Below are 18,326 nucleotides of genomic sequence, written 5' to 3'. Positions count from 1 at the left end.
AATTTAAGATCTAGCAATTTATGTTCTTGATAAGCAACTTCAAATTTGGCAGATGGAAGGTGTAACAACCCAAGAAATAGATACCTATTTCATCAAAAAATGAGTTTGGTTCTTGTGGCTGCAATTCAAGCTCATCTTCATCCATGGCCTTTGATTTTCATTAGTCACAGCTCCTAAACCAGGGATAAAGTATACCAAACATTAATTTTTTTATATTACATGTTTAAAATGTCATTATAGTTATATTTCTGAAAAGCTCCAATTCCCTGATTCTTCACAAATTATCAATGGGAAGATACTGATTGCCAGTGATATGTGGACAGCTATATAAGAGCAATCCAGCAGGCTGACAGTGGCATTTTTTGTTTAATTACAGTATTACTTACATAAAGTGCACAAATCTGAAATGTTTAGTGCACAGATTTATATATATATATATATGTATATATATATGTATATATGTAAACATACATTACCATAATTCAGATTAAGATATAGAACATTTCTTGCCCACCCAAAGGTTCACACTCCCTCTTGCTTCCTCTCCATCAGCAGCCCAATGATTCCTTAAAGGGTCAACGTTAATAAATTTTATAGACTGGAAAAATCTTATCAAGATTTCATTATATCTTTAAGTTTAATGTCTGTAATCTTCCAATAAATTACAAAATAGTAAAAATTAAATCATAACAATGGGTAGCATTCTTGAGATTTCTGCACGGAAATCTTAACTGACCTTTGGATTTCAGAAATAATTCTCAAAGTGTATGTATATTCTCCAGGCTACAGCTGAATTGGTACCAGCTATTAAAAAGGTAAAAAATAAATTAATCTCTGAAACAACAAAACCAAATTCCCATCCTTTGATATCTGAAACCATAAGAAAGAGTAACTCTCTCGAAGTCTTTCTCTCTCCTGGTGACTAAAACCATAATGTATAAACATGACAGCTTAAGGCCCTTTACCAAATTGGCTTACGGTAAGAGAAACATTTTTTTTTTAACAGTTAAAATCCAAATACAAAGACCCCCATACATGCAGAAAGAGAAGGGAGCAAAGAGAAGGTTTATCAGCAACCATGATTTACTTATGCTGCAAGTAGCGCACAAATCTCTTAATCAGTTTTCCTTGCTCCACTTCTCACATTTTAATTCACTTTCAACAGTGCTATTAGATATAGCTTCTTTAATCTTTATCATTTTTGCTCACAATGTTAAAAATGCATTCTTCTTGTTAAAATTTCAAGCTACACAGTGTATTTATTATACTTGTTTTCTGCTTTCTTCATGCTCAATTTGGGGTCTTGATCCTGGGAAAGACAGCCCATCCCAGACCTAGCTAAATTCTTCAGATGGCTTATCTCCTCTACGGGTATACTTTTGGTATACAAATCAACCAACTAGAGTCCTCACTCTCACTAAATTTATGTAGCAACACTGCCCTTACCCTTAAATACTCCAGGACCAGGTAACAACCTAGGTACAATTCCTATGGCTTAACTATTCCAATTCTAATCTTTGCACACCTGACCTATCTTGCCCATTCTTTCCTGCTAGAACCCTAATAAAAACTTTGGACCATGATATGCCCTCTCCTCCTTTCTGCTCCTTACCAATCTTAGTCCTTCCTTTGGGTAGGCCCCTTATGGAATGGCATCCTTCCTTCTTTCTCCTCTTTTATCTAAAAGTAAAAACTTCTTCCTTTATGACAATCACTTTCCTACTGGATGTTTTACCATATCTATTTAAAACAAATATCAAATACATTTTAACACGAGTACAAAAATTAGTGAATTTTCCCAAGTATAACTTAAATGATGTCAGACCTGTATCAGAAATGTTTTAGTAGCTCCCCGCTGACTCCAAATAGAATTCAACTTCTTTGGCCTTTCCATTATTCTCTTAATTTCTCCTTACTCATTTCTCCCTCCTCTCCACCAATATCCCAAAATGTCTGTGCCTCGCTTTTCAGGAAAACAAAAATATGCACTGTCTCATAAGACTCAAACTCTATGCTTGGTCCTGGGTTTCTTTTACCCAAAATGCGTTTCCATATCATCTCTGCCTCACTTATACAGTAAATGTCCTTTTCCCCCATGCATATACAAAAAGAAAACGCTAAGCAATTTCTTCTGACTGAACTTCCATATAATTTTTTCTTTCTCTACTGTATTTTGTAACATATGTCATGGTAATTTATGTATGTCTTAATGTTCAGATATTAAACTACATCGTCCTTAAGAATGTATGCAAATATAAAACACTATAATTTATGTCATAAAGAAATGCATTTCCTACATGTCAAATGAGACATATCTAATTCATTTTCCAGAAATAATATATTTTGTTATATTTACTCAAAATGCTTCAAGAGCATTTATTTTTATTATGATGACATTAATGTTTTTATTATGATATGACATTATGAAATGACTTCTATAATGAGATGACATATTTTTCAACCACAGAAAAATTAAAAAATACCTAATTGCTCTAAATAAGTTGTCATTGCTTCTTCTCCCCAAAACTGTGGTTTTGTAACGCTTTTACCTCTTTAAAAATATGATAATTGTATAAATGCAAAAATACCTTGTAAGCATAATTAAATAAAACTACATGAAATTAAGCCAATTAAGATGAGAATAAAAGTGATTTGTTGCTTAAGCTTTCTTTGACTTTTCTTAAAAAAATCAATCTTAGCCCTAATAAAAGTTGAACTTGAAAAAAAACATTTTTTTGTCTTTATCTGAAAGAACACTAATTGAGACAATCACCCACAGATGAAAGGGCCTTAGTGGAAGTCTAAATGTCTGAAAGAAAAGTTGTCCCAATAAACAGGAAAAAAAAAAAATGAGACTGAACATACTGGTGTGGATAAGAGGAATAGTTTCACTTTATTCACATCACCCTACCCTAAAGCAGCACAGCTATCAAGAGACAGCTTCTTGGCCTGTGATTTGACCTGTGATTTGAAAGGGGAAAAAAAGAGATTGTCAGAAAACACCCAGCTTCAGGACACTGTCAAAAAGGTCCATTTCTTTCTTATCCCATTGAAAATACTAAGATTGCAGCACAACTGGGGGACAGGGAGAAGCTATTAAGAACAGTGGCCAAGGTTCTTGAAGGACATCAATTAGATATGCAATCCTCCCAATTGCTTCACAACTCCATGAGCTGCTAGCTGCTTTTACATGGCCTATAATCACCCCAACTGACCCATGGCACACACACCATGGTGGCAACAGCAGGTCTGAAGATGGAACTTGGAAAAGGCTACCCAAACTGAAGAAATTAACACTGACCTAGGAAAAGTAAACATGAGGCTTTCAGCTCCTACACTGGCTTTGCAGCACTAACAGAAGACACTCTCTCTTAAGAATTCCCCCCAAAGAGCAAGCACGATGTGTAGAGCAGGCATATCTATAGGAAAGGCGTGAAAAAACTTCCAAAATCCTATCAGGGATAATAAGAGATATTTCTCACCAGAAGCCAAGTAATAAAGACAGGAAGAAGTGCTTCTTCAAATGTGAAGCCAACAACATAAAACTTCAAGAAACACGAAAAATTAGGACAAATGACACCACCAAAGGAACACAATAATTTTCTAGTAAAAACTCCAAAGAAACGGAAATTTTGTTTGCCATAAAGAATCTGAAGTAGTTGTTCAGATAAGATTAATGAGCTACAAGTAAATACAGAAGGACAGTTTCATGACATTACAAACAATACATGAAAAAAATGAGAAGTCTGAAAGAGAGATAGAGATCGTAAGATAGAACCAAAAAGAAACTCTGGAGCTGAAGAAAGCAATAAATGAAATGAGAAGTGAAACAGCAAAGTTTCAATAACAAAGTGGATCAAACATAGAATCTGTGAAGTAGAAACAGGTCTTTTGATGTAATATAGTCAGAGGTGAACAAAGAAAAAGAATGAAAAGGAGTTAACACAGGCTGTGTGAACCATACTACTAAAGGAAACACCCAAATGTTACTAAAGACCCAAGAAAGAGAGTGAGAAGAGGCAGAAAGTTTTAAATAAAAAAATAATAGCTAAGAACCTCCCCAAATTGTAGAAATTTGGACATCCACATTCATGAAGGTCATAAATCCTCATAACATTTCAACCTAAAGCAAACTTTTTCAAGACACATTATAATAATTACAACTGTCAAAATTAAAGAATTTTAAAAGCATCAAGAAATAAAAATATCTCACAAACAAGGGAACTACCATTGGGCTATCAGCAGATTTCCCAGCAGAAACACTGCAAAGGTAGGACAGAACAATCTATGCTAAAAGAAAAAAATTACCAGCCAAGGATCCTTAATTCGCAAAGCTGTACTTCAGAAGTGAAAGTTAAAGACTTTCCCAAACAAATCTAAGGGAGTTCATCACCAATAGATTTGCCTTACAGAAATGTTGAAGGGAGGGAGAAAAATGCTGAAAAGAGTTATTCAAAATGAAATGAAAAATAGCTAAGTCAAAACATGAAAAATACAAAAACAAAACCCACTAGAAAAAGTAAGTGTAATCAAAGTCAGAATAATCCATCAATATATTAACTAGTGTAAAAAACCAAAGTATTAGGAAAAAAACTGTAGCTGCAATTTGTTAGTGAATACATAATACAAAAAGGTAAATTTTTAATAACAAAGCAAAATGTGAAATAGACAACAAAAGAATAAAGTCTACAATTACACTTACCAGCTAATATAAACTATCATGTGTATGATTTATATTTTGCCGCATGGTAACAACAAAGCAAAAACTTATAGTAGATTGACAAACAGAGAAGCAAAGCATACTACTATGAAAAATAATCAGTTCCTCCAAAAAAGAGAGAGAAGGAAACAAGATTATAAACATCCAGATAACTATAAATAAGATGGCATTAGTAAGTTATTATGTATAGTTAAATGTAAATGGATTAAATTTTTCAATAAAAAGACATGGAATGGCTGGGTGAATTTAAAAGAACAACCTAAGCATATATGGTGCTTATAGGAAACTCCCGTCAGCTGTAAGGACACACAAATGCTTAAAATGAAAGGATGTAAAAAGGTACTTCTAAAAAGTGGAAACCAAAAGAAAAAAGAGGTAGCCATGCTTATCAGACAAAAAAACAGCTGTATGCCAAAAATGATAGATATACAAGGTCATATATAATGATAAAAGGTCAAATTAAGAAGACATAATAAATCATAAATATATATGTAGCCAACATCAAACCCTACATCAACACTGGAACACTTAACTGTATTAAGCAAATACTAATGAATATGAAGGGACAAATAATAATACTAAACTTGAGAGCTTCATTACCCTAATTTCAACAATGGATAGATCCACCCAAAAACATATATACAAGGAAATATTGGACTCGAGCTGTACATTAGATCAAAAGAATCCAAAAGACATATAAAGAACATTCCATTGGACAAGAAGAACACATGCGATATTCTCAAAGACAGAACACTGCACAGATTAGAAAATAAGTCTTACCAAATTTAAGAAAATGAAATCAAATAAAATATCTTTCCAAACAACAATGATATGAAATAAGAAAGGAAGAAAGCTGGAAACTTGAAATGTATGTGGAAATTCCAAATTCCTAAGAACAACAGGTCAAAGAAATAAATTCAAAAAAATATTTAAACTCACAATGAAAACAAAACAAACCAAAACTTACTGGATATAAGTTTTAGAATTGCAAAAGGCAATTCTAAAAGGGAACTTTAAAGTGATAAACATTTATATTAAGAAAAAAAGAAAGATCTCAAATAAGCAACCTTAACCTCAAGTACTAAAAAAGGACGAAGCCAGTTCAAAGTTAGAAGGAAACAAAGATCAGAGTAAAAGACCGGAAAATAGTAAGTATCAATGAACCTAAGAGCTGCTTTTGTAAAAGATAAACAAAACTGACAAATCTTTAGCTGGTCTTAAAAAAAATGATTAAAACTCAAAATTAGATTAGATGAGGAGACATGAAAACATGATACCACAGAAATACAAGTGACTATAAGAGACTATGATCAATTATATGCCAGCAAAACAATCTAAAATAAATGAATATAGTACCTAGCAAGAGTAAATCTAAGAAACAGAAAATCTGAACAGACCAATGAGTAAGGAGACTGTATTAGTAAATAAAACATCCCAGCACAGAAAAAAAACCTGGGCCAGATGGTTTTGGTAAATGAATTCTATTAAACATTTAAAGAAGAATTAATGCTAATCCTTCTCAAACTCATCCAGAAAAACTAAAGGGAACACATTCAATCTCATTTTATAAGGCTGGCATCACCCTGATATTAAAACTAAATAAGAAAAATTTAAGACAGGAAAATTATAAACCTTTATCCCTAATGAATGTAGATGCAAATTTCCACAATAAAATTCTAGCTGAGTGAATTCAACAGTACATTAAAAGGATTATAGACCACGGAGTGGTGACAGTCCCTCAGATAAAAAGATGGCTCAACATACAGAAATGACTGAAAGGCCAATACAGGAAGGATGGATGGAAAAGAAAAATTCTGTCTATCTGCAGATTATAATTTTACCTAGAGAAAATCCTAAAGACTTAAACTGTTAAATCTAATCAACGAATTCAGTATATTTGCAGAACACATTAACATGCAAAAATGGCTATATTTTTAGGTACCAACTAAAAAAAAAAAAAGAAAACAATCCTATTCACAATACAACCAAAAACACTACTTAGAAAGAAATCTGACACAGGAAATGAAGGCTCTTTTGGAACCTGAAAAGTACAAGACGACTTTTTTTCATACAGAAATTGAAGAAAACACAAGAACTATATCCTGTGTTAATGGGTAGAAATATTGTAAAATGTCTGTATTATCAAAGCCAATTACATATTCAAGATTTTTTTTTACAGTAATAGTAAAAACTATCCTAAAATTTGTATGGAATTACAAAAGAATCGAGAGCTCAGAAATAAACCAAGACATGTTCCAACAAATAAGGTTTCACTAGAAAGCTAAGAATAGTGAAAGAACAGTCCTTTCAACAGAAACAGTACAGAGCTCCCTGCTGGACTTGGGCAGAGGAGAAGAATGAGGTTATGGCCCGAGCATTACTCCCTGAGTGATCAGCATGGACTGCATCTGAACTCAGTGACCAGGACAGAGATAAAATACAGAGGTTTGACAGCTGGATTCTAGAAGCCGCCATTGCCAGACAGAAAATAGAGTCATGGAGACTGGCCATCCTCCCTACTCTCCCAGAGCTTGCCTCTCCACACTTTCCATGAGCTAGCAGCAGGCCCCAAGGAAAACTGCAACAGTGAGTGTAGTTACAGAACAGGAAGTTTACAGCCCTACAAATTGAGGAGTCATCTTCTTAGTAGCAGACACACACCACAGTTGTTGCCAGTGAAGGGTGGAGATATAGAGGAAAGGCAGTCAGAATTACTGGAAGGACAACAGTCAAAGAAACACAGGCAGCTCTCCCAAACCACCCAATCCCAACCAATCCAGGCTGATATGGGAGAATGCAGCACTGAGCTGCATCTGGCTGCTGAGTCAGTACCAGGACTTCAGAGCCTCTCCAGAGGCTGGGATCCACAATGCACACCACTTTCTCCCATGGGAGTAGAGCTCAGGGATGGAGGCAGCCTGGTCACAGAGAAGACACATCTCCCAAAGAAATAAAAAGTGTTTTTATTTTTCTTTTCTTTTTTTTTGCCACAAAGCAGAGATCCAGGAGACCTGAGCAGTGCAGTAGGCTTATGCCACCTAATAAAAACAAAATATCTTCTTCTTATCAATCTGAAGTAGACCTCACCTTAAATAACAGAGTACATTCCCAAATATGCCTAAGCAGTGAAACAGTCCATCAAATATATGAAGAAACAGGTGACAAGGCAGCTCAGAAAGCAAATGAAAACTCTCCAGAAAATGAACTAAAAAATAGGGAAATATTAAATGGCAGAGAATTCAAGATTGCACTTCTGAAAAAACTCAACCAGATACAAAAAAATTCTGATAAGGAGTTCAATGAACTCAGAAACCAAATCAATGAAGGACAGAAATAATTTACAAAGATTAAAACTCTAGGGGGAAAAAAAATAGAATTTATGAAGGTGAAGAACTCAATAAAAGAGATAAAGATTGAAAAGAGATAGCAAGCTTAGCAAACAGAGCTGACCAGCGGAAAGAATTAGTGGTAGCAAACAAAAATCTAGAAATGATGCAGATCAAAGAAAGGAGAGACCAGAAAGTGAAAAAAATGAAAGATCTTTATGAGAACTGACACCATCAGAAAAAGCAATTTAAGAATAACAGATATACCAGAGTGAGAAGAAAGAAGGAAGCCCACAGCCTATTCAAATAGTTGATGAGAATTTCCCAAACCTATAACAAAAACTGGATCCTTCAATCCAAGAAGTGAAGAGAACACCCAATTATCTCAATCCAAAATGGCCTCTCCAAAACCCATTACATTAAAACTATCAAAATTCAATGACAAAGAAAGAATGCTCAAGGCAGCCAGGGAAAAGACAATAGTAACCTATAAAAAACCATTTAGACTATCATCAGATTTTTTTAGCAGAAACTATATAAGCTAGAAGAAAGTAGAATCAAATAAATTACTGAGAGAAATTATCACCCAAGATTACATCCAGCAAAGTTCTCCTTTAGCTATGAAGGAGAAATAAAGACATAAAGAAGCTGAGGGACTTTTCTACAAGGCCTGCGTTACAACAAAAACATAAAAAACTATGAATAAGATGACTAACAGGAAGACAGCAACAGAAAATTGCAATTCTTATTAGAAGAGGGTATTATAAACTTAAATATTACATAAAAACTTTTTTGAAAAAGACAATAGCTATTACAACTAAGAAATGAACTCACAACATCGTAACTTGAGACAACAAAAACAAAAAACGTGAGGGAGTAAAGGTCTGAACTTGCAAAGGGGAAAGGAGATAAGACACATGCAAAAAAAAGGGACTACTGTATATATAAAACTTTCTTTTTCATGAACTTAATGGCAACCGTACAAGAAATCCAGAACTAAGACATATAATATTAAAAAAGGAAAATTTATAAAATTCCACTAAGCTAAAATAATGGACAGAAATATAAGGGCAAATAAATAACGGAAACACCGAGCAACCAGAAAACAAAAGATAAAATGGCTATACAAAAACCTCATATATCAATCATCACCTTAAATGTAAATGGAACTGAACTCATTAATAATAAGGCGCAAAGTAAGCAAATTGAAACTAAAAACAAAACCCATCACATGCTGCCTTCAAGAGACATATTTCAGCTGCAATGACAAATAAAGACTCTAAGTGGAAGGGAAAAAATGATTCTCCCAATGCTACACATGGCATCCAGAGAACAGCTGGTATAGCCATACTTATATCTGACAAAATAGACTTCAAAATAAAAAAAAGTAACAAGAAAGAAAGGGGACAATACATCAAGAAGATATAACACTTATCCCTATATACATGTGCTCCCAAGCAGGGAGCACCAATGTATAGAAAGCAACTACTAACAAAACTAAAGAAAGAAACTGACACAAACACAATTATAGTAGGGAACTAAATACCCTGCTGTCAGTTATGGATAGATCACCCACAGAGACAATCAGTAAGGAAATATCGACCTTAAAGGACACATTAGACCAAGTGGAGATAACTGACATTTGCAAACCCTTTTATCCCAAACATCAGATTATACATTCTTCCCTAGTGCACATGGAACATTCTCAAGGATTGACCATTTGTTGGGACACGAAGATAACCTCAATAAATTCAAAGGAGATTGTAATGATACCAAGCATATTCTCAAACCACAAGGTTTTAACACTGAAAATCAAATGCAAAGAAAACAAAGGGAAAAAAACACAAATACATGGAGATTAAACAACATGCTACTAAAGAATGATTGGGTCAAAGAAGAAATAAGAGATCAAGAAATATATAGAGACAAATGAGAATGAAAAAAACGACATATCAAAAATTTGAGGATATAGCAAAAATAGTAATGAGGAAAGTTCATATCATTACAGACCTATCTCGAGATCAAGAAAGATCTCAAAAAACCTAACATTAACTATTAAAAAGCTGGAAGAACAAATGAAGCCCAAAGTCAACAAAAGAAGGAAATAATAACAATTAGAACAGAATTAAATGAATGAAAAGACAACAGAAAAAATTAATGCAACAAAGAGCTGGTTCTTTGAAATGATCAATAAAACTGACCAACTGCTAGCTAGACTCACTAAGAAAAAGAGAAAGGTCACAAATAAACAAAACCAGAAATAAAAGAGAAGTTTCAACTGATACTACTGAGATACAAAAATTCATATAATACTATGAAAGATTACATGCCACCAAATTCAATAACCTAGACAAATGGACAAGTTCTTAGAAATATACAACCTTTCTAGACTGAATGATGAAGAGCTGGAAAATCTAAACAGACCAATCAACAGCAATGAAATCGAAACTATCATCAAAAACCTCCCAGAAAGTAAACATCTAGGACCAGATGCCTTCACTAGTGAATTCTGCCAAACACTCAAAAGATGATTTAATTCCTGTTCTTTTCACACTTTTCCAGAATACTGAAGAGACAATACTTCCTAACTCATTTTATGAGGCTAACATCACCCTGACACCAAAACTGGGTAAGGATAACATAAAAAATAGAAAATTACAGACCAATCTCTCTCCTGACTACAGATGCAAATATCCTAAATAGTATCAAATCGACTACAACACATTACAAAGATTATACACTATGAGCAAGTATGGTTTACCCAGGTGTACAAGGATGGTTCAATATACACAAATCACCATATATATAAAATAAAAGATAATCACACATGATGTATCAATAGATGCAGAAAAAGCATCTGACAAGATACAGCAACCACCTATGATTAAAACAAATGAATATGGTATATTAAAAAAGTATCTAATATAATAAAGGCCATATAATGACAAACCCTCAGTGTATATCATACATAATGGTGAAATACTAAGCTTTCCCTCTAAGATCAGGAACAAGACAAGGCTATCTGCCATCACCACTCTTACTCAACAATAGTGTTGGAAGTCTTAGCTAGAGCGATCAGGCAAAAGAAAGAAAAGGCATTCAAATTAATGAAGAAGTCAGTTTGTCACTTTTTGCAGACAACTAAATTCTATACATACAAAACCCTAAAGACTATACTAAGAAATTACTATGAACAATTAACAAATACAGTAATGTTGTACAAATTTTGTACAAAATCAATGCCCACAGTGTTCCTATACTCTAACAATGATTTCCAGGAAAAAAAAAAAAGGCTTTTGTAACTGCAACGAAAACATAAAATACTTATTACTAAATCAAAGAAAGCATGTGAAGGACCTATACCCTGAAAATTTTAGGACACTTAAAAGAATTTGATGACACAAAGAAAGAAATAAAAAGATATCCTTGTTCATTCATGAATTGGAAGAATCGACATATTTAAATTAAGATAACCTTATTACCCAAAGCAATAGACAGATTTAATGCAATCATCACCAAAATCCCAATGGCATTCTTTAAACAAAAAAATCATCAGGTTTGTTTGAAATCAAGAAGACCCCAAGTAGCCAAAGCAAGTCAGAGAAAAAAAGAACAAGGCTGAGATATCACACTGTCCAAGTTCAAGTTATACTACAAAGTAACAATAATCAGAACAGCATAGTACTAACAGGCCAATGGAACAAAACAGAGTCCAGAAATAAATTTACATATATATGGGCAAATAATATTCAATAAAAGAGCAAGAAAACATATAAAGAGAAAAGAAATCCTCTTCAATAAATGGCACTGGGAAAACTCAAAAGTCACATGCAGAAGAGTGAAACTAGACTATCTGTCACCACACTCCAAAATTAACTCAAAATGGATCAAAGACCTGATTATAAGACCTGAAACAATAAAATGCATAGAAGAAAACAGGTACTATATTCATGAGGCAAGGAAAGTAAAATTAAAAACAAATGAATGAGACTATACCAAACTAAGAAGCTTCTGTACAGGAAAAGAAACCATCAACAAGACAAAAAGGAAACCAACTGAATAGGAGAAGCTACTGGCAAACAACACCGCCAATAAAGGGCTAATATCCAAAATATACAAAGAACTCATGAAACAACAAGAACACAAACAATGTAGTTAAGAAACGGGCTGAGGACCCACAACAGACACTTCTCCCAAGACATACAAATGGCCAACAATATTAGGGATATATTAGGGAAACTGCAAATCAAAATCACAATGAAATACCACTTCACTCCTGGTAGAACAGCTATCATCAACAGGCCGTGATAATAAGTGTTGTAAGGAAAAAGAAACCCTCACACTGCTGGTGGAATTGTAAACTGATACAGCCACTGTAGAAAACAGTATGATGCTTCTCAAATAATTAAGAACAGAATTACCTTATGACCCAGAACTGTCTTTTGGATATTTACCAAAGAATCTGAAAATATTTATTTGTAAAGATATTCACAGCAGCATTGTTCATGGTGGCCAGGACAAGGAAACAGCCAATACATCTTTGATAGATGATTGGGTAAAGAAGATGTGGTCCGTATATACAATGGAAAATTATTCATCCACAAGAAAAGGTGAATTTCAGCCATTTCAGACAACATGGATGGTTTCTGAGATTATCATACAAAGTGAAATAAAAAAAAAATTAGAAATTAGAACCATATGATTTCATTCATAGTGGGAATTAAATTGAAAGAAACAAACAAGAAAAACAAACAAACTCATGCACGTGGGCAACAGTTTAGTGGTTACCAGAGGGAAGAATGAGTAGGGGAGGTAGATTAAGGATAAAAGGAGTCACAGAACAAAATTTAACTTTGAGTCGTGGACACACTTGAAACCTATATAATTTTATTAACCAATGTGACTCCAATAAATTTAATTATAAAATATTAGAATAAGGAACCGTAAAATCCCTAGAACTAAAGGTTAAGTGAAAAGTTCCTTGATTGCTCATGGCAATGATTTTTGGAGATGACACAAAAAGCACAAACAAGAAAAGCAAAAATAAAAGAATGGGATACAGTAAACTAAAAAGGCTTCTACACCAGCAAATAAAACCATCAACAAAATGAAAAGGTAAACAGAAGAAAATTATTTGCTAATCATACGTGATAAAGGGTTAACATTCAAAACATATAAGAACTTGCACAAGTCAATAACAACTAAAACTCCAACTGAAAAATAGGCAAAGGAAATGAACAGAAATTTTGTCAAAGACAAATGGCCATGAGGTCCATGAAAAGATGCTCAATGTCACTAATTAGGGAAATGCAAATCAAAACTGCAATGAGCTATCACCCTGTATTTATTAAAAATGACTATCATCAAACAGACACGAGATAATAACTGTTGACAACGATAGAAAAAGGGACCCATGTGCAGTGTTGGTGGCATTATAAACTGGAACGACCTTTATGGAAAACAGAATGGAGATTCCTCAAAAATAAAATAGAACTACCACATGATACAATAATCCAAACCTGGATATATATATCACAAAGAAATGAAATCACTATGTCAAAGAGATATCTGCACTACCATGTTCACTGCAACATTATTCACAATAGCCTAAATACAAAAACAACCTATCTAGCAATGTGTGGAGACAGAAAATATTATGTATGTATTTATACACACATGGGAGTATCATTCAACTATAAAGAGAAAACTTTGCCACCTGTAACATGAATAAACCTTGCAGGTATTATGCTAAGTGAAATAAATCAGTTGGTGAAAGACAAATGGAGTAGAATCTTAAGTTATATGTAGACTCTCAAAAGGCCAAACTTAGAGAGAGAAAGTAGAATCGTAATTGCTAGTGGCAGGAGACAAGGGAAGAAATGGGAAGATGTTGGTCAAAGAGTAATAACTTCCAGTTAAAACATGATACATTCCCAGTTAATACATTCTGGGGATCTAATGTACAGAATGATGACTGTAGTTATGAATACCATGTTATACATCTGAAAGTGAGAGAATAAATCCTAATGTTCTTACCACAATTTAAAATTACATGATAGAGGTATTAACTAACCTATTGTGGTAATTTCACAACATCTGTATCAAATCATCTCATTGTATACCTTAAAGTTATGCTATGTCATTCATATTTCAACAAAATGAGAGTTTAGCATGCAGAATCTTTTCCCTCTTTTAGAGCTTGCAAAAATAATCGCAATATTGAAATTCTCTGAGATTTTTTGTTTGATTTTTAAGTAACATTCCAGTTTTCTTCCAACCTCCCCAACTACTGGCTATTCTGCCACCTATAATCCCTTACTGCAGCCTTGGCCAACAGTCTTTTCATCTGCTTTCCCTTTATGCCCATGGCTTTACCATTTGCATACTCAGATCCCCACATACTCAGAATAAGACTGTCTGCTGAATATTTTCAATTGGACCAAAGCCCGCTCCTGACACAATCACAAATTTTTTCTTTCTTCCTTGTATACTGGGTTGTCAGATCTTGTTCATTTCTTCTTCTACAACTTCTCAAGTATTTGTCCCTTTCTCTTATTCCCATGATCACCATTTAATCTCAGCTCCGTACTGCCTAATTCCTGGGAATGAAAATAATCTCTTGCTTCTTTCTGCCACTTCCATCAAGAAATAAAGAGCCTAGGAATCCTACTACAAGAAAGAGTTCATGCTAAGTAGGGAAGCATTCCTACAATATGCAGGAAGACTAATTCTGCTAAAGCATCACCTTGATCATGACATACTTTGCTCAATCAGATAACGTCATCATTTCCTCAATATTCAGCATGCTCTACAATATTAACCCAAGCTAACATAACAGATTTACAGCTATTAGCCAATTTGCAGCTAAATGACAGCCTATTATTTTTCAAACAAAGCTTTTGTGCTTCCTTAGCACTTCTATTTTGGCATATCACATTCAGGAATTTTCTGGGAGGTGAAGTCTCTAAAGTAAAGCTATGCCTATTTAACTGTCATAAATAGGATCGATAACTGCATAAATATTTGCAGGAAGATGGGGGTGATGTCGGGGTTTGGCAACACCAACCAGCTCATATACACAGCCAAATATGCCACAAGTAACTGAATTCTGGCAAAAATGAAAAGAGCTTAAACAAGTGAGAAACTATCATTAACTGCTGAGTTGCACTCATGGTCTGTATTATTCAATGACAATTACTAATTCATAACCTTTAAACATAAAAGAGTTAAATTCAATTTTACACCTTATGCATTTACTAATATATAGTCTGGCCTATGAGTACTGCCTACCTATACTATTTTTATTAACATGGAACAATCACTGTTCAACAATGAATTTGACTTATTTAACCCGGTCTAGTTCACTGAAAAAAATAAACTAGGCAAAATAAATTTTTGCACGTCAAAGAAGACCACCTTATTCAGTTACCTCTCCTGGGATAGAACTGTCAGTTCAACAATCAGAATAAAATCATATTCTTTAATGGACTATATTCCAAACAGCTCCCGTGAATGTGATAAAGTAAAGGTGAAAGAATATGGTCTGATTATTTAACTGTAATTGTCAATGTCCTTACAGCCAAAACTAAGCCTAGACATCGGCTGAATCTAAGGACAAGCAGAATAAACAAGCAAACCAAAAGGCTAAAAATGAGATGAACCAGCCCTACTGTTACCTGTTAACAAATGCCCTGAAAATAGAATTACCTCAAACTCACTTTATGACTTCCCTTGTTTTAAGGATCACCATCTTGAAAATTAGGACATAGATCATAAAAATTTAAATCATGAGATTCCTAGGAAAATTCAGACTTGAAAAAATTAAAATTTTAAGAATATAAAGAACACTTAGCAAATAAACAAATATGTTTCCATTCCTCAAAACAATAACACCATAAAGTTAATAGACTAGCAATGTTTCATCTATCCTAGCGTATTGAAGTTATATGCTTGCTAATATGAATTGCAATAATAAATTTTTTGATTCTGGTCTCCCAAACATATATTAATGCCTTTTAATATGACTTCACTATAACTTCCTCCATCCTTAACTTATACTCGCAAAACAAAATAATTTATATCATACAAGGCAGACTCTCTCAAGTTGCTAGAAATACTTAAAGAGAAGTGAATTTATAACATGATTTTTTTATAGTGGAAATTAAAATTAGTGAAGAGCTAAATAATAGAAAGCATTTATTTCATAATGGTTAATAATTTTCCAGAGCAGGGTAAAGGAGTAAACTAATTTTTGTTGCTGTTAAATATAAACTTTTTTTGTTTTGTTTTTGTAGAATGGGGTATGTAGAGAAAAAATAAACTAATAGGTGGTAAACTAAAAAACGAGAAATAAACCGGAAAAGCATGAACGTATTTAAAGGAAAGAAAACCATAAATATTACAAAATGTTTACATAGTACTATTTATTTTTTCTATATTAGTATGCTGAAAAGTAATGAATTTAAAATATCCACTGGGAAAGAAATTATTAGAAAAAAAATTAATTTAAGATCAACCAAGAAACAAAATAGAGAAAACTCAGAACACCCATCCAAAAATAAAGTAAAAAACTGTCTAATGTTAGCACATTTCAAAATGCTTGAACCCTCAATTCACAGGTGAATTTTTTTTTGCCCAAGTTATTGGAAAAGATAATACTAACACCATACGAACAATTCTAGATCCCTGGGCTGTGTGTGGACTGGTAGTGGTGCATTACTGTTGGGAACCAGGCCGCACAACAGGAGGTGAGCAGTGAGAGAATGAGCAAAGCTGCTTCTGTATTTGCAGCAGCTCCCCAGCACTAGCATCACAGCCTCAGCTCTACCTCAGATCACCAGGCATTAGATTCTCATAGGAGAGCTCTGATTCCTGGTGCCAAAAAGGCTGGGGACTGATGAAGTATGGGACAAGAAAAACATTCCCAGATAGTGGGAGAGAGCTCAATAAGGTACATGGGAGAAATTTTACTGCTATTAGAAAGGTGACTAGAGAAAAGAAATCCAGGGTTGCAGAAGGAGGCTGAGTAAGGGACAAGGGAGACATTTCATATCTGTAGGGAGAGGACTGAGTAAGAGAAATCCTAGGGCAGTAGAAAGAGGACTAAGAAGGCTCAGTGAGAAATTCCAAGTCTGCAGAGAGAAGGCTGAGTAAAGAAAAGCTTGAAATTTCATATCTGCAGGGAAATGGCTGAGTTAGGGACTAGGGAGAAATTTTACTGCTGAAGTAGAGGTCTGAATAAAAGATAGGGAGAAATTCTATGTCTGCAAGGAGCTGCTGGGGAAGAGATCAGAACTATCAGAGCAGCCGACACAGGGCTGAGTAAGGACCAAGAGGCAATTTCTAAGGCTTCAGGGTAAGGGCTGACTAAGAAGTACCACCGTAATTTCGTGGGTACGGGGAGAGGCTTAGTAAAGGAATAGTAGCAATTTCCTGACTGCAGTGAGAGGGCTATAAGGAGGACAGGGAGAAATTCAGAGGATGCAGAGAGAAGGCTGAGTATTCAACAATGAAAAATTCTAGGGCACCACAGAGAAGGCTGAGAAGGCACAGTGAAAAATTCCAAGTCCGCAGGGAGAAGGCTGTGTAATGCACAGACAAAAACTTGGAGGTTTGAAAAGGATTGTAGGTTCGAAGCTAGGTAATATGAGGAAAGAAATTTTAGGGCTACCAGAGTGGGCTAACTAAGATAAAGGTAGAAATCTCATGGCTATACTAAGAGGAATGAATAAGAGAAAGGGAATTCTAGAGATGGAGAGAAAGAGCTGAATAAGGAACAAGAAGAGATGGATTGATGTTGGAAAAAAGAAATCAGGACAAGAAACATAAGAGAAGGCCAAACCTCTAAATTAAAGGTCCCTAAACCCCCAGGCTGCAGACCAGTACCACTACGTGGCCTATTAGGAACAGGGCTGCAAAGTAGGAGGTGAATAGTGGGTAAACCAGCAAAACTTCATCTGTTTTTGCAGCCACTCCCTGGCACTTGCATCACTGCCTCAGCTCCACCTCAGATCATCAGGCTAAGATTCTCATAGGAGCACTGGTCCCTGGTGCCACAAAGGACCACTGTTCTAAACATGAGAAAGGCTTTCACAATTCCTTTTACAAAACCAGTAAGTCACCAACACTTAACAAAATAATTCAAACTAATCCCTAACTCCATTACTATGTCTTTTGTTGGTCTCAAATATGTTGTAAATAGATTGCTTGTGACACACACACACACACACACACACACACACACACACACACACACACTAGAGAAACATAAACCAGACAGA

General features: G+C 34.4%; 1 protein-coding gene across 15 annotated transcripts in view; it reads right to left on the bottom strand.

Annotated features, from left to right (window-relative positions):
• Window positions 1–18,326, bottom strand: part of LOC120583097 (zinc finger X-chromosomal protein-like) — a 66,317-nt gene that overhangs the window by 36,462 nt on the left and 11,529 nt on the right. For 6 of the 15 annotated variants that reach the window (XM_039838429.1, XM_039838424.1, XM_039838427.1 and 3 more), the window contains one exon: window positions 85–173. In XM_039838429.1, coding sequence (XP_039694363.1) covers window positions 85–145 — 61 coding nt within the window. In that variant the 5' untranslated portion in view covers window positions 146–173. Of the gene's footprint in view, window positions 1–84; window positions 174–476; window positions 498–736; window positions 8,867–18,326 lie in introns of those variants that run through there. The other 9 variants (XM_039838431.1, XM_039838437.1, XM_039838439.1 and 6 more) reach the window with 4 other exon arrangements.

This window comes from Pteropus medius, unplaced genomic scaffold, assembly GCF_902729225.1.
Source record: "Pteropus medius unplaced genomic scaffold, Ma_sr-lr_union100, whole genome shotgun sequence".
Lineage (NCBI taxonomy): Eukaryota > Metazoa > Chordata > Mammalia > Chiroptera > Pteropodidae > Pteropus > Pteropus medius.
Note: the sequence above shows the minus strand (reverse complement) of the source record. Positions and strands in the feature narration are given on the sequence as shown.